General features: G+C 47.2%; 1 protein-coding gene across 2 annotated transcripts in view; it reads right to left on the reverse strand.

The window, feature by feature from the left end:
- Positions 1 to 527: 527 nt before the first annotated feature.
- Positions 528 to 23,954, reverse strand: part of CNDP1 (carnosine dipeptidase 1) — a 37,912-nt gene continuing 14,485 nt past the window's right edge. For both annotated transcript variants that reach the window (XM_057313326.1, XM_057313327.1), the window contains exons 2-12: positions 20,581 to 20,706; positions 17,473 to 17,622; positions 16,552 to 16,714; positions 15,424 to 15,512; positions 12,730 to 12,930; positions 11,697 to 11,781; positions 6,579 to 6,739; positions 5,379 to 5,543; positions 3,943 to 4,084; positions 806 to 953; positions 528 to 613 (exon numbers count right to left, since the gene is read on the reverse strand). In XM_057313326.1, the coding sequence (XP_057169309.1) occupies positions 544 to 613; positions 806 to 953; positions 3,943 to 4,084; positions 5,379 to 5,543; positions 6,579 to 6,739; positions 11,697 to 11,781; positions 12,730 to 12,930; positions 15,424 to 15,512; positions 16,552 to 16,714; positions 17,473 to 17,622; positions 20,581 to 20,706 (1,500 nt within the window). In that variant the 3' untranslated portion in view covers positions 528 to 543. The remainder of the gene's footprint in view (positions 614 to 805; positions 954 to 3,942; positions 4,085 to 5,378; positions 5,544 to 6,578; positions 6,740 to 11,696; positions 11,782 to 12,729; positions 12,931 to 15,423; positions 15,513 to 16,551; positions 16,715 to 17,472; positions 17,623 to 20,580; positions 20,707 to 23,954) is intronic.

A 23,954-nucleotide genomic window follows, 5' to 3' on the forward strand; every position in this document is an offset into this window, starting at 1 on the left:
GGGAAGCAAGAGGTTCATATGACATCATGCTTTAGTTACTCCTCCACAAATGAACCCCCAGGGAAATCACAGTAGCCAGTGGTGGCATCAACAGTTTTACTAATCAAAGGAACGTGTGGTAAAAGCAAGGGCGACCTGCACACTGTATGGAGTGATGATGTGTCACGAGCACCTCAGAAGCTAATAGCACACGGCAGGGATCAGATCCATCAAACTGCCAGGGAGAGTCTAATGGAAGAACTGTCCCTGTGCTCCAGGGAAAGAGTGAGTCCCACCCTGGGGACCCCGCAGCTGGACTTGGGGAGATGTTGCAGGTAGCAGTGACTTCAGAAAGCTGGGCCATGGGGACAGTTACCATTTCCATTGTCTGTGCCCTTAAAATATTTTATTACTGGTCCAAATGTCCTAAGACATTTTAAATGGGAAGGAAGAACATTATTTCCTAGACTGAAATTCTCTGGATATTTAGATTCTATTTCTGTCCTGGTGTGTGGGAGAGGATATCTGTCAGTAGGTCAGATCTAAGCTGGAAGGTTCCTGTCATTAGTAATGCAGCTTAGCCATCTCTAGGAAAAAGGCGGCAAATAATTTGGATCCCTCTATGTAGTTCCACCTAACAAAAGAAGAAATAAAGAGAAACACTGTTATTTCCACTCAGATGATGGGGGAAAGTAGCCTACGATGTAAATAGGAAGATTTGGTGATGTGAGTTCAATCTAAAGTGGATAGCACATCAGAAGACTCCACGATGTAGAGACCCGGGGTTTGTGCAGTGAAGGACTGGCCCCCGCAGGAATCCACTCACCTGTTGATTTTCTCATTCTGGGAGTGCTCCCCGTCATCGACAGCCCCCAGCGGGAGCATCATCACACTCTTCTGGATGACGTCCTGGAATATTCTGGCAATTGGTATGGTTGATCCATCCCGGATCATGTCTGGCTCTGTTCCAAACACTGAAGCACAGGGAAAGAAGAAGACATTTGGATAAAATAATGACAAGACTACCCCTAGTCATCTTCTCAAATGTAGTGTTTGCTTTATCTTTCCCTTTTTCTTTGTCTTTTCTATTTAGCCATTAAATTTGGTGCCTAGGGTAATAAGTAAGCTTCTTGATACCATACAGTTTATATTCTAAAATAGTCCATGGAGTCAAGAAGAAAACCATGGTTGCATTCTTTACAATTACCTACTTCAAAAACAAAAAAAGAATTTTTTAAATAAAATTTTTATTTTGAATGGTAGATTTTATAGAAAAGTTGCAAAAATAGTACAGACAGGGTTCCCATTTGTTCTTTACTTTACTTTCTGTAATGTTAACATCTTATATAACTATTTTACAATTATAAAGATTAGGAAGTTAACATTGGAATAATATTATTAACTCGATTTAGACCTTATTTAATTTCACCAATCCTTCCCTTTTTCCATTTCGCGATCCAATCCAGAATCCCACACTGTGTTTGGTCACTGCTTCTTACTCTCCTCTGGTCTACGACTGTTTCTCAGTCTCTCCTTGTCTTTCACGACCTCGACCCTCTTGAAGAGTACTTATCAGTTGTTTTGTAAAGTGTCTCTTCATTTGGGTTTGTTTGATATTTTCGCATGATTGGAAGAGATCATGCATTTCTGGCAAGAGTATTAGAAGACAATGTACCTACTTTAATGGCTGCTTCATGAATTAAATATTTGGAAAGCGGGACTTCTTTGGTTTTGTCACCAGCACACAGAAACAGCTGCATTCAACTATCACCTGAATGTTGCGGAGCTTGTGCCCCACAGTCACGGTATCCCACGAAACAGTTCTAATGGACATCCTGGGGCCTAAGGAGCGATGACTTCAAACCTTCCAGGCTAGAAAATGAGTTGTCAGTGATGGAGTGGAGGTGCAAAATAAAATGAAGACACAAACGGTAACAAGCCATGTCTTCTTTATCCACAGAGGAGGGTATGAATGCGAGTAAAGATGATGTGCTTTGTTGGAAGAACTGGTTTCACACACAGTAAACCAAAAGGTGCCTTATGCATTCCTGCAAGAGTATTTCAGGTCTTTACTGTTGACCTTGGCATTTCAATCACACATCACTCTTCAGCTGAGATTACATTTACCTTCCTAATAACTTTCTTCCTCTTTTCTTGACTTCCAAATTTTACTGGTAAAATCAGCTGGGAGCAGTAGGAATGATTATGTAGAGAAGTGGGGCTCTAAGTCTCAGACCTGTCCCACAATTTTTAATTGTCCTTTGTACAGATATCCCTGATAAAGCATTAGTGCTCTCAGGTGGTCTGGACCTCCAATCCCAGCTCTGCTCTGTTAGGGTTGCAGCCTGAGGCCTCATCTGCAATAGAGTATCGTAAGTCCACGTAAACTCGTGTCAAGGTTTCCCCATGTGGCTTTTGGGGACACCCTGAAAGTCCCCCTGACTTTCAGAGTCCGCTATGTTGCAGTTGTTGGCAGTGTCACCTTCCAGCTGCAGAAGCCAAAGACACTGGATATTCCTTCTCCCGGCCCAGGCAGCCAGGCCCAGGCATGTGTCCTGTGCTCACCAACCACATTACCCTGCCCAGGACTTGGAAGTATATGCAGTCAAAATAGGCGCCACCAAAGAAATTCCAAGAAAGCTATGCTACTTCTGGGGAAGCAGAGTGGCTCTGAAAAGACCACTGGCTGTAGAGTCAGCTAGGCTCGAACTGTTTCTGTGTTCGGTAATTTTATAAAATGAGCATCCCCAGGAGGCCTCTCTGTGGAAATCCCAGGAGGCCTGCTGTTTGCATCAGAACTGGACCCCATGGAGAGCAGACATTAAAGACCCAAACCCTATGAGGCTGGGTCCGTGGTTAGCCCCTTCCAGGGGGAGCGGGCTCTTGGGGAATGTCCTGCCTTTATGTAATTGTCTCACTTCCTGTTCCCTACCTCCTGCTGGCCTATGGCCATGAAAACCCAAACCTCCCTGTGACCAAAAAGAACAAATCCCCACAGGGCAGCCCAAAGTCAGCTTTCTCACTCCATTAAAATTGAGCTCCTTTTTTTTTTTAAATAAGATTCTTTTTTTTTTTTTTTTTTTTTTTTAGTGAGAGCAAGCGAGCCCAGGCACACATGCCCAAGTGCAGGAGAGGTAGGGCAGAGGGAGAAGGAGAGGGAGAGAATCTCGGGTAGACTCTGCACTGAGCCCAGAGCCAGGAGCCTGTCACAGGGCTCGATCCCATAAACCTTGAGATCATGACCTGAGCTGAAACCAAGAGTCAGATGCTCAACTGACTGAGCCATCCAGGCACCCCTCGCTCCTTCATTTGTAACCCCAGATTTCCTATATTTTCACGCAAATTCAGCTATGCCTTTCGAAGGACATTTTTATATGTCGGTCATCATTTCCTTAGGTATCAGAGGCTCACACGTCCATCATTTTGCCCCAGATTCAGGCTTCCAGACATGATCCCAGCTTTGGCACTTCCAGCTGGGTGCCCTTCATTCAGCAAATTCCTAAATCTCTTCCAGACTTACTTTGTAAACTGGGGGAGGCTGTCAGGAGGGGTGAGGAGACAGTGTGTATGAAGAACCCTGGGCAGAGCTGTCGACGCAGTGACGCAGCCTGTCTGAAAAGGAGACTGAACTGAAATTCTGAATGTGCCTGCTTTGTCCACTGCCCCACCAGGAACCAAGTCCTGGTCCTGTTAAAAGCTGGCAACTCGGGGCGCCTTGGTGGCTCAGTCAGTTATGTCGCTGGCTGCCTTTGGCTCGGGTCATGATCCCAGGGTCCTGGGATCAAGTCCCTCAACGGGCTCCTTGCTCAGCCGGGAGCCTGTTTCTCCCTCTGCCTCTGTCTACTGCTTCCCCCTCTTATGCTCTGTCAAATAAATAAATAAAATCTAAAAAAAAAAAAGAAGAAGAAAGAAGAAAACTGGCAACTCCGGGTCTCGCACGTCTATTGTGCGTAGGTATCACACCTGTTGTGATGGCTCTTTTTGCCGCAAGATACTGATTATCTTTAATATTTGCGATCCACGGCTGTAGTCCTAGCGTCATAGAAACAGCCATCTGGTTGGAACTATTTCTTTTGGAGAATATATATTCAAGATGCTGCTTCACCTGAAAAGGAACATTTTCAGTTGTAAGAGGAAATTTCAAGCTATTCTCCTGTGCAGTGAATATACAGCAGTCTTTGATCAAGAAACTGAAATCCCAGCCCAACAAATTCAAGTGTCGTGATTTTACCTCATTCTCGCAGAGGGCTGACAGTGAGCAGGGCCTCTGGGACTGAGAGCTTCGAACGAGGGTCTCACGCCCCTTCTATCTGTGGACGCTCCAATCCTCAGCCCTGCGCCCACCCCATCCTCACCACAGTGTGGGACTGCTAATGTTTGGTAATTATGAAACACAGTACAACTTCTCAATTCGAATATCCCTCATTTCAGACTTGTCAGTACCTTAATGACTACTTTGGGAATATTAGGCATTTGGGAATCTCTGAAAAGGGGAGGGGGCAATACCAAGCGAAGCTATAAAGGAGCCTTTCGTCAGCATCCTTCTCTGTCCCCTGGGCTCCATTCCAGTGGCCACCATGGAAATGCTCCCAAGGAAAACTCCACACTCTGAAATATTCCTCCCATTCATTCCTTCAACAAACATTTGTTGAATGCCTGTCATGTTGACAGGAACAGTTCTAGGTGCTGGGAATACAGCTGTGAGCAAAACCAGGGGCGGGGGGGGGGGCTCCCCTGGTGGAATCCATATGTTATAAGTAAGAGAAACAATACATCCAAAACAGGAGGGAGCGTGGGGAGAAAACAGGGACAGAGACAGGGAAGGCGGGCATTTTAGGATGTAATTAGCGCTAAGAAGACAATAAAAGAGGTCAATGGGATATAGAGATTTGGGATGAGGTATTCTTGGAGCTCATTTATTCAGAGCCTATTTTCTGTTGAACTTGCGGTAAACTGATGATAGGTTGATAATTTAGACATAAAACTCCTTCCAGATAACATTTTCATTAAAACGGCTGCTTCCAGAGTGTTGATTTCAGACACCAAGGGCAAACTAACTACGGGTTTGAGCTTTCCAGCTCCATCCGGCCGTAGGCAGTCAGCTTCTCCATCTGTGTGTAAACCAATCTTGTCTTTATGTCAACTGTTTAATGTAAAAATACTTCCCATCACTTCAATCCAAACAGTTATTTATCTGACTACTGTAATTGCATATAATTACGGAAAGAGATTTTTACCGAACAAAAATTATATTGGTTTCTTGACATTTGTTCCAGTCCCTTTTATATATATTTTTTGGCGGGGGGGTGGCACTTCAGTGCTAACAACTGAATAGCTCACTACCCCGGAATGCGACACTCAGAAATGGTGCTGCAGGAAGAACAGTGCACATCTGTTACCTGTTTTTCCACCACAGACGTATTCATGTGAGGGACCAGACGGATTGAAAATTTTCCTATAACTTGGCCAGGGATGACTGTTTTGGCTCCAGGCTCATCAAACGCGCCCTCGATCCCGTGGATTGAGAGAGATGGGTACCTCCATAGGTGCATCAGAATTTCCTCCTGAATTAAAATTATTTTACTACATGAAAGAATATTCCATTAAAACTCTGTTGAATTGTATTGCCTGTATTGCCCATGTCTGTACATATCTGACACCATTCATGACAAGTTAATTATCACCTTCCTCAGACGTGCCTGGACCCCAACACAAGTCTTTCCCCTCCGGCCCCGAGACCCTCTGCTGCCCCCGCCGGACCGAGCTGCTCCACGGACGCGGGCCCCTCGTCGCTTCAGCTCTGAAGTTAACAGATGGCAAAGGGGCTTTCAGAATTTGGAGCTTGATTAGAAATTTCTATCCCCAATCACCATGATGGTCAGTTGCACAGGAAACGCATTTTCTTTCTCAGAAGGCTTCAGAGAACTCAGCGTATGTTTGAGCCACTTTTCTTTCCTGCTGCGGCCAAGGCAGAGCTGGTCGGAGGGGAGAGACCTACTCCGCAACAGTCACCTCCAGCACCTCCGTTCGGCAGCCCCCCAGAACCAGCCGTAGCCACCACACACCGTAGCAGGCAAAGGTTTTAAAAAGAAGAAGGGGAAAGAAAACATCCACATTTGACAGAAATGAAAGCTTTGGGCTCTGGTTTCTTTACTACACTGAGGCAGCGATGTAGCAACGTACAGATCAGCCCCTAAGGCTCTTAATTCTGTCTGTTGAAATGAAGTCTTAGGGGTCTTGGAGCTGGAATAATGTCAGACTGCTCTCAATCTTAAGCAGGTAGGAAGCACAGGTAGCTGGAGGCCGGCGTGGGATCGAGTCCAAGAAGCCGACTTGGAAAAGCATGTCTGTGAACCGAGTGATGGCCCCAAGCTTACGTGCCTGACACCAGTGCCACCAGGCGGACCCCAGATAAAGTTCTGGTTGCTCTAGACCTGAGGAAGTTAAGTGGCCGTGAAAGTGGAAATCTGCCTCAGAGTTAACGTCGGGTTTCAGTTCTGAGGTGTGCAGATTCGAGGCCACAGTAAATGAGGAACGGGAAAAATAGGATTTATTACTGTCACTCCTCTTTCAGATTAGCCACCAACTTGTGACCATACCTTGGTGTCAAACAGAAATCTCTTAACCTGGCTGCTATTCCGGTATTCTTCTAGGTCCAGATCGATGGCTTTGTACATGTTTCTCTCCTCTTCAGTAACAGGGGCCACTTGGGCATAGATTCCAGGGATCAGAATATGACCAGATGAGTCTACAAGGCTGCCTGCAAGGTGAGCACAGGAAACAAAGCCAGTAGAAGCTACCAGCATGCCGATGTTCTGGGCCCGGAGCAGGACCATGGCTGAGTCTCCTGAGGCTGCCGCAGGCCTCGTGACAGGCCCTGGTCCCCCCGGCAGAGCCACCGGCACCACTCCCATCTCCGAGGGGATGGCTGGAGGAAGGAGCTGGTCTCCAGCAGACTCAGGTTGACCCACACCCATTCTAATGTCCGCCTTGTTGATGGAGAGATGGAAACACATGACAGTTGGCTGTGACTTACCTGCATTATATAAGTTCTCAATTATACCTTCTGTGTCATAGATAAGGGTCCTTTTAAATTTTTAATTTATCCTGAGTTAAAAAGTACTATAGGTCAATTATAAAAAATCTTCAATATGTATGTATGTTATACAAACATTCCTAAGGAACTGAAAATTGTCTTTCTTTCTCAGCTTCTCTCCCCATATACACACCATCATATAATAAACATTCGTCTTTAATCAAAAGCATAATACCCTTGAGATCTAGCCTATGAGGCATATGTCATGACCACAAATGCCTTCAGGGTGAATAAGCAGATATACTAGTCTGTTATTCATGAACAAGTTTGGGGATTAATAGGAATGGGGGGAATCATCACTGAATGTCTACAGAGGACGTAGAAGTGGAGATTTAGTAAACATTGCTCACTGCCTTGAGAACGCACTGACCAAAGTAGCAAGCAGACTAACAGAAATGGCGAAAACTGTGTCCAGGGCATCTAAATTCATCTTCAGGCCCCCTGAGGCCTTTCATTCAAGTAAAGGCACTTCATAAAAAAATAAGCTCCACATTCTTAATGTGACTGTAACTTGACAATGTCAAAAAACTGCTGTGAAGCACTGTTTTTCCAAATCTTCCAGCCAACAATTACAAGCAGAGGGTGGAAGGCTCCCCCTCGTTACTGGACACCTGCTATGTTCAAGGCGTGGGATGAACCCTGGGGACAAGAGGACATGTTAAGACTCCGCTTTCATCAGCAACAGCACCACCACTCACCACACAGGCTAAATGACAATTGTGACCCTCCCTGAGCCCAACGGCAGGTGGTTTGGCTCTCTGTGCAGACACAACAGAATCCAAGGTAAACACCCTACCAGAACCCGCGGGATGGCACTGGTGTGATCCTTACTGGGTGTCCCAGGACTTTCAGATGATCCTAGAAGGCAAAACCCTACGCTCTGAGGTGTCAAGGCAGCAAAATGAGAAGGGAAGGCTTCGGTGTTCTGGCTTTCAACCATGTGCTCCTTAGCGCCCGTTCCTGGTGCCCCCACACTTCACCCAAAGTTCCACAGCTGCACTTTGGGGACAGTCTGCAGCCTGCTGTGCACGAGCCAGCCTCCCTGAGACACCGTGCTATGGAATTCTCTGCATTTAGCCCAACAAAGTATGTAATATGGTAAATAATTGGTATAAACCCGTTAGTAAAATTTAAGTCAAACAATACACTGGGCGCCAATGATTGGGACTGGCTGGCATTGACTTGCGGGCCACCCTCTGTACCCTCACCAGAATCAAAATCAAACGTAAAAGCGCCATCAAAAATATGATCACTAAGTCTCCCCTTCAGTGCCCATCCCTAAACTTCTGCTGACATTCTCATAGGCAAGGACAGAGCTGCAAAAGTGAGGAAGAGACAGACCCTGCTCATAATTTGGCTGGAAAGACACAGGGCGAAGAAACACCTGTGGGTCCACAAACAAACAGTTGTAGAGGGGAGCAAACTGCAGGGGCACAGAAGCAGCCGGGGCCCCGCAGGGGGTCGCACGGGGAAAGCCAAGGCAGCATCACGGTTGGGCCCCAAGATCATGGGGGACGCGCCCGGCACGGCCTCGGTGGTAAGAAGAGAGGAGTGTTTGAAATGTCAAGGTTAACAACAATTAAGACCTGAAATACTCCAGCGGCCAGGATGCTCAGTGTCCACATTCTGACAAGAACTGTGACACCTTTCCTATTATTCCAGCTGACCTTACCAGATATTACCCCGGGGTGGAGGTCAGAGGTCGTTAGCAAACTAGGCTGGGCTTCGAGCAGCGTGGCCTTTCCCTGAGCTCCTGCACTTCTCCAGCAGAGCTGGCCCGGCCCAGTCCAGGGTATGGTTTTGAATCACGGACCCTGTCTTCTCAGGATGCAGGGCAGCCTTCCCAGCTGCAGGCTGGAAAGACAGTCAGCAGACACATAGCCAGAGAGCAGAGAAATAGCATGTCCCCCTCTCCCTGCCCCTTCAGTCCCCCAGCGGAGGTCTGATTAGGGAGGGCTGTGGGGCGCCGCTCGGCACATAGTGTCCTCCAGGCACGGCCAGGCACTGCCAGCACAGGGCCAGGCAGTGGGAAAACGCTACACACGTGCTGTTCATGCTTCTGCCTTCCACGCCTGGCCCCAGTTCTTCAACATTGAATGTGTTCCCATGAAAACAGGATGTTGCTCCCCACCCCTTCTCCATTCCCCCTTGAAATCATGATCCTCTGAACTTGATGAAATTTCTGCAGCCACTACGGCCTCCTCGGCCAGGAGCCCAGCCGGGAAATGCACGGGAGGCAGAGAGAGTGGTGCCTTTGAAAACTGCTAGCAGGAAGCAAATGTAATCCTTGATCCCCAGGAGCCCTCTTGGAATTTAACATTTTAACACTACAGGGCAGTTGATGCATATTAGAGGGCCCTGGGCCCAGGATCTTCCCTGCTTCGTGGCTTTTAGGAAGGCGCAGGGAACGGGAATGTCCACCAAGAGGAAAGCCCGGGAGCTGAGGGCTCTGGGCAAACTGAGTAACTCCACCCCCACCACCACCCCACTTCCCAAACACGCCCCAGTCTAAGCCTCTTTGAAGATGGGGACGGACTGGTGTCACTGTGTCCCCCAGTGGAGACTCCCATGCCTTTCGCAGAGTTGGCACTCCATAAATGTTTATAATCTATTAGCAATCACGGTTATGAGGAACATACAGCTGAGGAAGGCGGAGGACAGAGAGATTAGGGACTTGCACAAGGTCACACAGCAGCGGGGGGAGGACCCGAAGGAACCAGCTCTCCCAGGACATCCTAACCTGTGGTGGCCCCGAGGAAGGGCATGGGAGCCAAGACACTATCGGGGTCAGCAAGCAAAGCTGCTTGTCATCAGCGCCGAAGCTCGACCCTATGTCCTTAGGCCTTTGTACAACGCATATGAAAGCCATATAGATGACCCAACCAGAATCATTTTGTTATGAACTGATTATTTGATTTGTCTCAAAAAACTTAAAGAAAGTGAAACCATATGCTTTTCATTCTGTTCATGATCCTGATCTGATTTTTCTTAGCAGAGCCATATGCATTTGCAGGACTACAGGAGTTCTACGACTGGGTGAAACCGTACATTCTAAGAGAATATCATGCAAAAATCATGATTGGGGGAGACTGAAATGCACCGTAAAGATCTGATGATGTTGTTTCTAGGGAAAAGAAAATTAGTTCTGTAAAACAGAAAATGAACTCTCTTCCCTCTCCCCAAATATTGAGTTGCATGCTATCTGAATTCTTCTGGAAAAATTTTAAACACTTGAAAGGAAAATGGATTGTTGTATTCTGTCTGAAATGATCCAGCATGGGAAATATTGTCCAAGAATTATATTTTAGGAGAACTGGAAGGCCATAAAGGAATAGATAGATGGTAGATAAATAGATAGAAAGAACAGGTGGTTGGTAGATAAAAGATAGATAGCAGAGCTAGATAACACGTGATTGGTAGAGCTAGAGATTTCAATGTTTGCTCTGCAGAATGAAAGCCCGAGAAGCTGCCCAAGTAAAGATGGCCCTGAAGACCCTAAGGGCACCTCCCTGCAGGGGTCCAGGAGCTGACGGTGCCCAGTCTGAAACGGCCAAGGCCAAGGGGGTGCAAGCGAGTGGGGCAGAGGTAAAGCTGTGTCAGTACAGAAAGAAAAGAGACTTTTGTTAATCGATCCCCATGGAGGACATGCTTTTTGGGTGTTTGTCTGCCCAAAAGGGGCATGTTGTAACATTTGCATAAAGGTACCCTTTGTGCCAAGGAGACAGATCCAAGTATGGTGGGGTCTGAAGCTTCCCTGAGAACCTCCTTTTTTTTTTAAGAACACCAAATTATGAACATAAAAGAGCCGTGTCCTTGCCAAGACTGTAAGAGGGGCCCCTCCAAGTGAGGCTCCTGAGGATGAAGCTTCCTTCACTGCCGGGATCCAGCCCGGATGCAGGCAAGAGCTACAGGACGAATCCGGGGGGGCGGGGGGGCACGCTGGCTATCTGGAAACGCACACACGTACACACCACTTCTGCCTGGGAACTCCAGGTGCGCTACGGGAGGTCAGGAGCAGGCAGCGACGCGCAAAGCGATGGCAGTGTCCACGCCACTGGAGGCCACAGAACTGGACACAGGATGCCAGGTGGTGCGGTGCCTTTGGCATCATGTCTGGATGCTTCTCCAGAGGGGTCTCTCTGCCACTGTCCTGAGCATGGCCTGATGTGTCACAATACCCAGTAAAAGAAAGGGGGTGAGCTGAGGAAGCACTTCATGAACAAAACTAATGCGGACTTAATAAGCCTAAGGAACACTCAGCCAAAGGGGGGGGAGCTAGGAATATGGTTTTTCTCCTGCTGCACCGCTACTCGGAACTGGCTGGGAGGCCAAGGGAGGCGAGAGGCACTGAGTCAAACAGAATTGTATTCTAGTGGATTCCATGATGCTTAAAAAGTGAAATGAAGGGGCTCCTGGGTGGCTGAGTCAGCTGAGTGTCCGACTCTTGGTTTCAGCTCAGGTCATCACCTCAGGGTCATGAGATCGAGTCCTGCCTTGGGCTCCAGGCTCAGTGGGGAGTCTGCTTGAGATTCTCTCTCCCCCTCCCTCTGCCTCCTCCGCCTCCTCAAATAAAGAAATAAATCTTTTTTTTTTTTTTTAAGTGAAATGAAAAAGACATTACCAAGAAGAGCAACCAAATCAGCCATTGGTTCATTGAGGATACCACCAAAGGTTCCTGAATGAAAATCTTGGTCTCTGCACTTCACCTGTAAGACAGATCAGACGGAAGACAGGCGCCCACCTCTGTGGTTGCTCTGGAGAGGGCTTCCACGTGGCGGAGAACGCCCCCACGCACCGTCCCTCAGGGCCCTCCTGTGTCTTCATTTCTCATTCTTTCCCGAATCCCCGAAACTGAATTCAGTCCCCAGTTGTTCCTCTAGCACAGCTGTGTGTGGGGCCAGCAGCCCTTCTCCGAGTGGCTGGAGCCTATGCAGCCGACCGTCTACCGCTCACCCTCCTTCCAGACACCATCTTCTCTTGATTCTTGTCTTGCAGTTTCATTGGTGTCTCCACTAGTAACTTCCTCCCTGCCCCCACTCTGGAGCTCAGTCCGTGGCTCATAAAAAAAAAATGATTTATCACAGAGGGACTTTCTGGTTCTAAATTCTGTCAGTATGAACAGAAAAGTTAAAGGAAGCTGAACCGGACATCGTGCTTAGGGATCACAACCACCCTGGGCCCACTTTGCAGGTAAAAAAACTGAGGCTGTGAGGTTAAGATGTGTGCACAAGGCTTTGCACCGTGGGAGCCAGACTGCCACGCAGCCTGGCCATGCCGGCGCCCCCCCTCCCGCCCCTGACCACACACGCCTGTGGGACGCCAGGCACCGTCCCGCTGCTGGCAGCCGAGCCCAGCCCCTGATCAGGCAGGCTCCTCGCCCCTGTGGACTGTTGTTCTCACCCACAAACTCCGCGGCCATGGTCCCGAAACCTTTCTGTTTTGCAAGTCACAAACCCCTGAATCCTCTCTCTCCGGAAAAATGCACGCAGCACAACCACTCCTGTTGGGAGGCTTCCTGAATCCCCCAGTTCCGAGATCTCTAGGACCCCGGGCCATGCCTCCAGGTCAGAACTCCGCTCTCCCAAGAGCTTTCTCTCTTCCCACCAAGATCCCAGGACAGACTCCCCCCTGCACAGCACTGGGCTTGCAAATACCTCCACCGTGAAATAGCTGTTTCCGCGCGTGCCGTAAGTGAGGGCCGGCTTCCTCTGGCTAAGCCACAGGTTATCGGAAATGACGATGTAGTCTACACTGGAAAAGAACCGGTCCTTCTCTTTCCTGACCAGTTCCTCCAGGCCAACAGAACCGGCTTCTTCCATCCCTTCAATGACGAATTTGATATTCACGGGGAGATCCTGAATCAAATTAACAACAGAACAAATCACCCCGTCAAAAAATTGCACGACTTGCCCGTTCATCTTTTCAGATCCAGAATTAGTTTGCATGTGACATAAATACATGAACTATTACGGGTTGTCCACATTCCCAACAGCTCTGTTCACAACAAAGGAGTTGTGAACAAAACAGTGAAGGGGAATACAAGGGAAGACCCAGTGTATGGCCTCCAGCTTGACCCCGATGGATTCACTGTGGACCCTAAAGGATGATTCGGGGAAGGAATTCCTGCAAGAGAAGCAACACCACACTGTGGAGCTCTGCTGGGCCGCCAGAGACAGACGCTTTCCTCCTCCCAAAAAGGAAACTTTCAAGAAAGGTTACTCGATTACAAATCTCTTTTCTGTCCTCATAATTCTGAGCATGATAAATGAGAACTCTTTCCTTTGAAAGACTGTCTAATGTTTAAGCCTCAGGATAATTTTTATTTCAAGTATCTGTTATTTTTCAGCTTTGAGTTCAATCTGCCTTTTAACTTATTCAAAGGCTTTGATCTGGCAGCAAAATGGAACTTGAGTTTTACTCTAGTTAATATTAAGGCACAGAAGAGCTCCTTTAAAATTTTTACAATGTGCCTTTCCCCCATTTGGTTTTGATCTTTTTGTATCTTTATAATTTATAACTTCATATCTTTGAGAGCCACATGAAGAAGAGAGGTCAAAGTCTTTTCCTGGAGCATAAAACACACACAGGAGAACTCTAGAAGTAATTCTATGCAGATAAACGATGGCACAAACACACTAATTAGTTTTAAAGAGTGGGGATTGACTCACCAAAGATCAGCAAAGGCAGGATGACTGGAGGATTATGTATTAGAAAGTAAGTGACCTTCGATCATTCAGTTGGTTAAGGGCATTTTGGGATAATGATTTGTTCAAATGTATCCCTTGCATAGATTTATTTCTATGTGTCTTAAGAAATTAAGCTAAAGTTCTGAAATATTAGTATTTGAAAGCTCTTTATTAACATTTAACTAGAAAACAATTGCTGAGAAGTAGTTGGATGGCTTAAGAATTTTCTGGTAAAACGTGATTAATAAAATACAAGCCAATAGCAACTACGTGTTGGGGGAGGAGGACAGACTAGCTGCCAGGCCTGGGTTTTGGTATCTTCTCTGTCACTGACATCCAAGGGGCCTGGGACAAGCCATTTCACCTCTCGGCCACTCACCTTCCAACCTATGCAATATGGCTATTAATAGTTGTCTGACTCTTAGTAAAATAATCTGGTGATATGAGGTGCATTCAAGTGTTCAGTAAGCAACATGGAAAGAGAGGATGGGAAGGCAGAAGAACAAGGGGGGCACCAGAAAAGAAGGAACCCACCCTCATAAAGGGCCTCACACTCACAGGCACTGGGGTTCCTCTGTGTTACCTCATTACTCCACTCCAGATTCCTAAGGCAGAATAACTATTCCTAGTTCACAGATTAGGTCAATGAGGCTCAGAGAGATCAACTGATTTGTCCAAGGGCAAATGTCTTATGTTTTGTCTCTGATTATGTATGTTTCAGAGTTGAAAGCTAAAAAGCAAAGTGGATTTTGGCCTTTATACAGGAACTTCCTCATAAATATTGCTTTCTCCCTTGGGAGGAAGGGAGGGAGGGAGGGAGGAGGGAAGAGAAGGAGGGAGGGAAGGAGGGAGGAACAATGGGAGGGAGGGAGGAAGGAAGGAAGGGAAGAGGACAGAAAGTTGTCATCAACGTCACGGTTGTCATCACTGTCATCGCCAACACCTTCATTGTCATTATCATCATCATCATCGTCATCATCATTGTCATTGTTATTCTCATCATCCTAGTCATCATCATTATTGTCATTATCCTCGTCATCCCTGTCATTATAATCATCGTCATCATCATTGTTGTCATGATCACCATTGTCATCACCCTCACTGTCATCATCATTGATATCATCGTCATTGTCATCGTTATTGTTCTAGTCATCATCGTCATCATTGTTGTCATCATCTTCATTGGGGTCATCTTCGTCATCACCTTCATTATCATTGTCATCTTCATCATTGTCATTGCTGTCATTCTCATCCTCCCAGTCATCATCATCATCATGATGGTCATTGTCCTCATCGTCACCGTCATTATCATCATCATCATCATTCCTGTCATCATCGTCATCATCATTGTAGTCACCATTGTCCTCACCATCACTGTCAACATTATCATCATCATTATTGTCATTGTCCTCATCATTGTCATCATTGTTATCATTGTCTTCATCACTGTCTTCCACATTGTCGTCATCGTCATCCTCACCTTCGTTGTCAATACAGTTATCATCATCCGTCACCTGTACTGTCATCATCGTCATCATCGTCATCATCATTGTCCCCATCATCACCTTCCCTGTCAACATTGCCATCATCATCACCAACATCATTGTCCTCATAGTGACCATTGTCGACACCAACCCTTCCCAAACACAGCTGGTTACCTACTTCCTCCAGGGATCTGAAGGTGCTCACAGCATTAATCCATGCTAAAACAGGGCCTTTGTTGTCTGTTGCTCCTCGTCCGTAAAGTTTTCCTTTAAAAATGGGGGAAAAGTTTTTAGAAAAGCACAGACACCTCTGCCAAGTTGAGTGAGTTAAAAACAAAGGTAGTTCTATGGGTAATCATTTTTTTTCCTATTTCCTTTTTTTAATAATATTTTTTATTATATTATGTTAGTCACCATACAGTACATCCCTAGTTTTTGATGTAAAGTTCCATGATTCATTACTTGTGTATAACACCCAGTGCACCATGCAATACGTGCCCTCCTTAATACCCATCACCAGCCTATCCCATGTCCCCACCCCCCTCCCCTCTAAAGTCTTCAGTTTGTTTCCCAGAGTCCACAGTCTCTCATGGTTCATTCCCCCTTCTGTTTACCTGCCCCCCTTCTTCTTCCCTTTCTTCTCCTACCGATCTTCCTACTTCTTATGTTCCATAAATGAGTGATCATTTTAATAGTGCTTTCTATTTTTCCAGGCGCAAATCTTACTCTAAGGTCACAAAGTCTGATTTCTTATGTACAAACAGTATGGCCATTAGCTAATCAGATAATATAAACTAATTTGAAATATACAGGTCCCTCTGACTTTAATAGGAATTAGCTATTTTATCCACGTCCATTGAAAAGGACCTGAGGATTTGTTGCAGAATGTCATGTAACATAGCCTCTCTTTTCAAGATTTTATAATTAGTAGAAGAATGAAAAAAGGGTATGTGTGTATCTCCATTAACCTTTCTTCTTCTTTTCTTTAAAAACCATAATTACATTTAGTATTTAAAAAGGAAAATGTGTGACCTAGACAACTTCTTCCTCCCAAGAACTCCCATCTTGGGAGTCAATTTGCCCAGGGGCACACATCACTTATGCATAGCTCATAGTTTCTTTCACAAATGAGAAAAAAGCCAGCCTCATTGGACAGCTGGTAGACTATGAGACTGGTAGCATTTTGTCCATTCTTAACAAGAACACGGTAAGGCCTCAAGCTGGGGGCAAGAGTCACATCTTCGATTCCTAAACCTTGTAGGCAATCCCCTACCCACAAAGAACCCAGAACTGATGAGTCACTGACCATCCACTTCTGTCAGCGTGTAAGGGTCTGTGAGCCACCCGTCTTCCTGTCGTGCAGGCTGCACGTCCAAGTGGCCATAAAAGCACACGGTGGGTTTCTTTGGATCATTCCCCAGTTCGGCCAGGATGATGGGAGGTATCGGGAGAGTCTGACCATTAGGTAGCTGAAAAACAAAACAAATCACATTAAAAAAAAAAAAGTTTAGTTCTCTCAGAAAATTCACACGTGACATTAGGAGTCCTGTTTCTACCCCTGGTTTTTTTGTAGAGCCCACATAATTTTTCTAATCCTCACTTTATCTACCTCTAAAATGGGTACCATGAAACACTTAATTAAAAGTAAAGTGCTTTCTTGGATGCATAGGGACAAACACTAAACTTAATCGAACACGCTCTTCAGTATGAACCCAGACTCGAATGGCTGAAATTAGGAGGACGTGGTTCTGGAAAACACACACCATTCGGAGACGCATCCAGGCCGAAGCAGGCAGCACCAGAGCTGAAGTTAAGGATTTGCCATCTGCTGCCGGGACACAGTAACAAGCAGTGATTCTGACGAAAGACTGTTCCTTTGAGAAAGGTACACTTGAACAGAAGGGAAAGGACAGTTTGGGAGAAATTTGAACCACATGTGAAGGATATGAATAGTACAGGGAGGGGGGCCTTTCCAAAATAAATTGGCCTTTTCTCACCCACTCCACTCGCTCTCCCCTGCCCCCCAGTCCTGACACAACAGGAAATCAGTAATACCGACTCGTCTGGGACAAGATGTAATTTTTTATCCTTATTGGGAATCGAGACTATGGGCGCATTTTTGAGGAGGATCGATGGGAGAAAGTCCCAGTCTTCCAATGCCCAAGGGAAGGCATGGCTGATGCACACAGAAGTGGCAACTCGTGGTGGGGAGGGGGTCGTGCAACACCTGCTGAACACCTGAGTCCACGGAGTCCACGCTGGCTCCCAGGCACCGAAGCTTGTCTGCAGCCAGCGCCATCATTCTGAAGAGCTCTTGTCTGAGGCGGGGCAGGGGCTGAACCGAGTCGCTCTCCATGGCCACCCACTCCTTAAGCGTCTATAAGGAAAGGTGACAAGGTGATTTGTCTGAGGGGGGGGTCAACCACATCAACCATGTCCACTCTAGGTGATGTGACTCGAGGACTGGAGGCACCAAATCCCCAGTGCTCTCCATCTGTCCCTTAGACTGAGCTGGCAAATATTCGACTGCAGACGGGCTGGTGTCATCAAGAACCCAGTGGCAGAGACCAGAGACATCTGCTCCATGAAGAAGATTGGGGCAGGACAGGTTGGGTAGAAGGTTGCCTTCTGGACACCTGGGCCTGGGCCTCCTTGGACCCACCACTTCTCGCTTCTTCGGAACTGGGAGCAGCTGGCTGGAAGCCCCTCCTCCAAGACTCTGGGCCTCCCACAAATGCCCCTTGGAGGCCTCTGGAACTCGCAGCTCACTCTAAGTAATCACACAGTGGCCACGCTGGGCTGCAGGGCACCTCCTGACCATCCCCTGCATGTCGGTTTTGCGGTCGCCACCCCCCAGCCTTGCAGCTCCAGAACCCAGGAGGCAGTATACCCCAGGGCTACGCAGGCAGGCAGCCTTGGGTCCTGCCCCTAGTTCTGCCCAGTCGAGTTGTATGATTTGCATGTTTCTCAAGCTCATAGCCTCGACTCCCTCCTCCACACGAGGACGGCAGTGCTCTCTACCTGCACAGTACTGTGAGTGTGACGCTGTCACACAATAAGAAATGCATATTGTGGTCTTTGTGCTGGGCTCTTGGCCAGAGCCCCTACAACTTTTAAAATTTCCTATGCCACGAAGGTGCTAGGAGCGTCTTTTGTTCAGATTCAGTCTCTGTCTTGGGTTCTTAACACAGAGCACCTAACTTCCTTGGAATTTCCTGGGAGACAGGAGCATATTTTGTTCTAATGAGGCAGTTCCAGTGGGCCCCTGGACGGGGGCTGGTCGCCAGAAAGACCAAGCTGTGATTAGGGGCTCCCCACCCCAGCTGCATCCTCTGGGGAGGGCAGAGGGGCTGGAGATGAGTTCATAATGACTCATGTCTACATGATGACGCCTCCATAAGCATCCCTGAAAGTATGGGGTTCAGAGATCTTCCAGGTTGGTGACTGCAGCCTGGGAGGGTGGCACACCCCAACCCCAGCGGGACAGAAGGTGCTTCCAGACCGTACCCTATGTGCCTCTTCATCCGGCCGCTAGTATCTACCCTTTACCATGTCCTTTATTACATAACAAAGGGGAAACATAATTAAGTGTCTTCCTGAGTTCTAGACCTGTTCTAGCAAACGAGGGGACCAGAGCAGGGTTCATGGGAGCCCCGATTTGCAGCTGCTTGGAACATGTAAGTAACCAGGGGCTCACGACCCACATGCGACTGGCATCCACTCTTGGCGGTGGGGGTAGGAGGGTGACGCTTACATCAGGCAGGCGGTGTCAGAAGGGAGTCGGACTATGGGACGCCCCTTTGGTGTCCAGAGAACTAGACAGTTGCTTGATGTGTGGAAAACACACACATCTGGCCATAGAAGTGAGGGGAGCCGTCGAAGAAAACAAGCATTCCTTTCCCTGAGGATTAGAGAAGATGATGTGCATAAGACTTAGCTCAGTGCCTGGCTCCTAGGGGGCACTCAATAAACACCAACTAATATTGAATTATCAGTAATCAATCACATCCCCGTGCTGGGGCTTGAGCTGCTTACACTGGCATAGCCACCATTTTTATTAAAAACCACGCATACTTTGGGTGACTGATCTTGGATTCCCCAACTTATTTTAGTTTGATCTCTGTCCTGGTTGTAGCACTTTCATTCCTATTATGAAGAAATTAATTTAACCTAAGGAATATTGTGTTTTACACTCTTAAGCTGGAATTTATAGAGCAGATGCTGTCAAGTAATCCCTGAAGGTTATGGACTGGACACATGTGAGGAAGTTGCAGGAAGGAGAGTTTTGGCTCAAAGACCCAAAACAACCTACCTCCACTCCACGCTGTCCCTCTCCCCTGGCTAATTTCAACCTACAGCCGGAGTCCCCACTCAGGCTTCGAAAACCCAGTAGGCATTATATCAAGTCAATATGCCCACGGGCACGAGGAAGGATTCCATGAAGGTCAAGTCTAGGACCAGTGGCCTGGCCATTCAGTGTTGTGTTCTAGCAGGAGACACCAACTCTTGACCATTGTTAACATTGGCGGGATGCTCCACTCTACATATACTGAACACAAACTGTGGGCCACACATGGTGTGGGGGCTTAGGAGACAAGGTCCCATGACATGTCACGGAGTTCCTGGGCTGCGGTGGACTCATCCATGTGCCAGCAGAGGAGAAGGGGACTTGAAGGCTGCTGGTGGCTGCGGCCCTTCCCTGCCCCCACCCTTCTGCTCCCAGGCCTCCCTCTCCCCTCGCTCCTCACCCTCCGGCTCCAACTCTTCTCCCCCAGGATGTATGCCCACACCATGGCCAGTTTGCCATGTAGTGAGTTAGGAATGGAGCAGAGGATTATAAGGGAGGAGCTAAAGTGCATACTGCACAAGGACTACAAAACAGCTTTGACGTTGAACGTAGCAGAACTCTGTACCTAAAGCTTGCTGTAGCCAGGTGGTATTACTCTGGGATGGCCTCATGGGGGGTGGGAGTGGGGGATGAGTCTCAGACAGGCTTTGCAGGAGGAGGGAACCTCAACAAGGGCCCCTCGAAAGCAGGGATTCAGCACTCTAATGATGGTCCAGGGTCACCCTGAGCTCAGCGGGCATCATCGCTACACAGACAGCCCTGATCCACACACTAGGAATGCCCTAAGAGGAAAGGCTGCGGAAGGATCTCTTCCCTAAATGCAACAAATATTTATTAGTTTAACTCAGTGAGAAGCCACTGGCATTTTAAATGGAATCAAGTTTTCAGGGGAAAAAAAAAAAATCCACACCTCCCAGCAAACAAGCATTCACCCAGATACCCAAAGGGTATGTCACACAAGAATTGTGTGTGTATAGTTTCTCCCACCTGTACAAACTCATTCTGATGGAGATCGATGTACTGGAAGACCTTCTCCAACAGCCCAGCAGGCGGTGAGGATGGAGAGAACATGTCTCCCTCGAGCAGCAGCAGGGAGGCAAGGAGAGAGGATGCCTGGAGTGGGCCATATGGAGGGACAGCAAAAATAAATACCAGATTTTGGACTTTCAACCTTTCAAATAATTCAAGAAAGCTTACGTTATCTGACACAGCTGCTTCCGGTCATTTGGACTGAAATAACAAAGGTAGCAGAACAGGAAATCGATTTTCTGCTTTATCCACCGAAACGCTTCATTTTCAATGCTTAAGAATTTCAAAAAGACAGAAACCAAGAAAACAAGCTTGTCTTTCAATGCCACACTTGGGTTGTTCCTGCCATGCAGTCTTTCCTATGCGCTCTCTTCCCAAGAAGGTAAGTCAGGGCTCTACACCCCAGGTGATAAGGACAACGTTTGTAAGAGAGATTAGTGGGAAGCACTTAAGAACAAAACAAAACAAAACATTTCTGTGTGATCAACCAGCTTATTAGAAAAAAATAAAATCCTGCTTATTAGAAAAAACTAAAATCCTGTGTGGTCTTGTGGGTTTCTCCTATCCGCTCCTGAAGGTGACAGACCTTCCAAAGAAACTCACGGGCCATGCTGTCATACATAACACGGAAGGCCTGAGGGTCTCTTGGCCACACACAGGAAGCCACACTCTCCGATGGGAGGCCCAGCCCTATCCCTCATTCTTGCCGCTCTGCTTCCATCCCTGAGGGGGCCCTTCCTTCCCTCAGCTGTAAATGTGGGACCTGCTGGAGACCCCGACCTCCCCCTCCTCCCTCCCCTGCGGCCCCTCCCCAGCCATCCCTCCACCTCCCTGGTGCGCTCCAGGCTGGGCTCAGAGCAGAAAAACTGGGTCCAGGGGAGTGTAGGCTGACCAGGTTCAGAGTTAAACTAATGTTCTTCTTCCCACCCAGCTCTTCCTTCTGGATTTTTGTACATTTTTACAAGAGAACCATTTTAGATGTAGGCTGCTTCCTCCCTTGGCCTCCAGTTCCAGGTGCCGGCACGGCTGAGCTGAAGATTTGTGTCTACGACACAAGAAACTGCAACTCAATAATAAAATACAAATTCACCCAGTTTCAAAGTGGGCAAAGGATTTGAAGAGAAATTTCCCAGAAGAAAATACACCAATGGCCAATAAGCACATGAGAAGACGCTCAACCTCATTAGCCAACAGGGAGACGAAAATCACTTTGCACCCACAAGGATGGGTTAGAACCGAGCAGTCAGACACCTGGTGCAGATGTGAGGAGACGGCCCCTTCCTGCACAGGCCCTGGAATGACTACACAGTCGCCACATTCCTAGTGGCAGCCGAGAGGCAGAGCTAATCCAATGACCATCCGTGGCCAAGTGGATACACAAGACGTGGTGGCCACACAAGGGGATGTGGCTCAGCCCGGAAAACAGACAAAGGGCTGGTCCCCGCCACGGCACCAATGAACCTTTAGCCCACGGTGCGAAGTGAAGGAGACCGGACACACGATACTACAGACGGTGTCAGCCCGTGTATGTGAAATGTCCAGAACAGGCAGATCCTGAGACGGGGGGTCCTTGCTGGCTGCCAAGAGCTGGGAGCATTGGGGGAAATGAGGAGCGAGTGCTGACGGGCAGGGGGTTCTTTCTGGGTGGCTGGGATGCTCTGAAATTGTGACGGCTGCACGTCTGGATGTACCAGAAGTGTACCTGATATACTTGGAGGGCACACTTGACATGGGTGAAGTGTAAGGCATGTGAATTATAGTTGGTTAGCATCTGCCTTTGGCTCAGGTCATGATCCCAGAGCCCAGCCAGGAGTCTGCTTCTCCCTCTGCCTTTCCTGCTGCTCGTGTTTTCTCTCTCTCTCTCTCTCAAATAAAAGCTATGACACCATGACAGTATGGTACTGGCACAAAAACAGACACATAGATCAATGGAACAGAATAGAGAACCCAGATATGGACCCTCAACTCTATGGTCAACTAATCTTCGACAAAGCAGGAAAAAACATCCAATGGAAAAAAGACAGTGTCTTCAATAAATGGTGCTGGGAAAATCGGACAGCTATATACAGTAAATGAAACTTGACCATTCTCTTACACCATAGACTAAGATGAACTCTGAAAGACCTCGATATCAGGAATCCATCAAAATCATAGAGGAGAACATAGGCAGTAACCTCTTTGACATTGGCCACAGCAACTTCTTTCATGACATGTCCCCAAAGGCAAAAGAAACAAGCAAAAATGAACTTTTGGGACTTCATCAAGATAAAAAGCTTCTGTGCAGCAAAGGAAACAGTCAACACAACTAAGAGGCAACCCACAGAATGGGAGAAGATATTTGCAAATGACATTACAGATAAAGGGCTGGTATCCAAGATCTATGAGGAACTTCTCAACATCCAAAAAACAAATAATCAAAAAATGGGCAGAAGATATGAATAGACACTTTTCCAATGAAGACATACAAATGGCTAACAGACACATGAAAAAATGTTCAATATCACTAGCCATCAGGGAAATTCAAATCAAAACCACACTGAGATACCACCTAACACCGGTTAGAATGGCAAACATTGACAAGGCAAGAAACAGCAAATGTTGGAGAGGACGTGGAGAAAGGGGATCCCTCTTACACTGTTGGTGGGAATGCAAGTTGGTACAGCCACTTTGGAAAACAGTGTGGAGGTTCCTCAAAAAGTTAAAAATAGAGCTACCCTATGATCCAGCAATTGCACTATTGGGTATTTACCCCAAAGATACAGATGTAGTGAAAAGAAGGGCCAAATGCACCCCAATGTTCATAGCAGCGATGTCCACAATAGCCAAACTGTGGAAGGAGCCGAGATGCCCTTCAACAGACAAATGGATAAAGATGTGGTCCATATATACGATGGAATATTACTCAGCCATCAGAAAGAACGATTATCCAACATTTGCAGCAACATGGACGGGACTGGAGGAGATCATGCTAAGTGAAAAAAGTCAAGCAGACAAAGACAATTATATGATTTCACTCATTTATGGAACATAAGAAATAGCAGGGAGATCGGTAGGAGAAGGAAGGGAAGAATGAAGGGGGATAAACAGAAGGGGGAATGAACCATGAGAGACTATGGACTCTGGGAAACAAACTTAGGGCTTCAGAGGGGAGGGGGGTCGGGAGGATTGGGATAGGCCGGAGATGGGTATTAAGGAGGGCACATATTGCATGGAGCACTGGGTGTTATACGCAAATGATAAATCATGAAACACTACATCAAAAACTAAGGATGTACTATATGGTGACTAACATAACAATTTTTTAAAAAGGACAACAAAATTTACCCCCCTCC

The sequence above is a fragment of the Ursus arctos genome, unplaced genomic scaffold, assembly GCF_023065955.2.
Source record: "Ursus arctos isolate Adak ecotype North America unplaced genomic scaffold, UrsArc2.0 scaffold_17, whole genome shotgun sequence".
In the NCBI taxonomy this organism is placed as follows: domain Eukaryota; kingdom Metazoa; phylum Chordata; class Mammalia; order Carnivora; family Ursidae; genus Ursus; species Ursus arctos.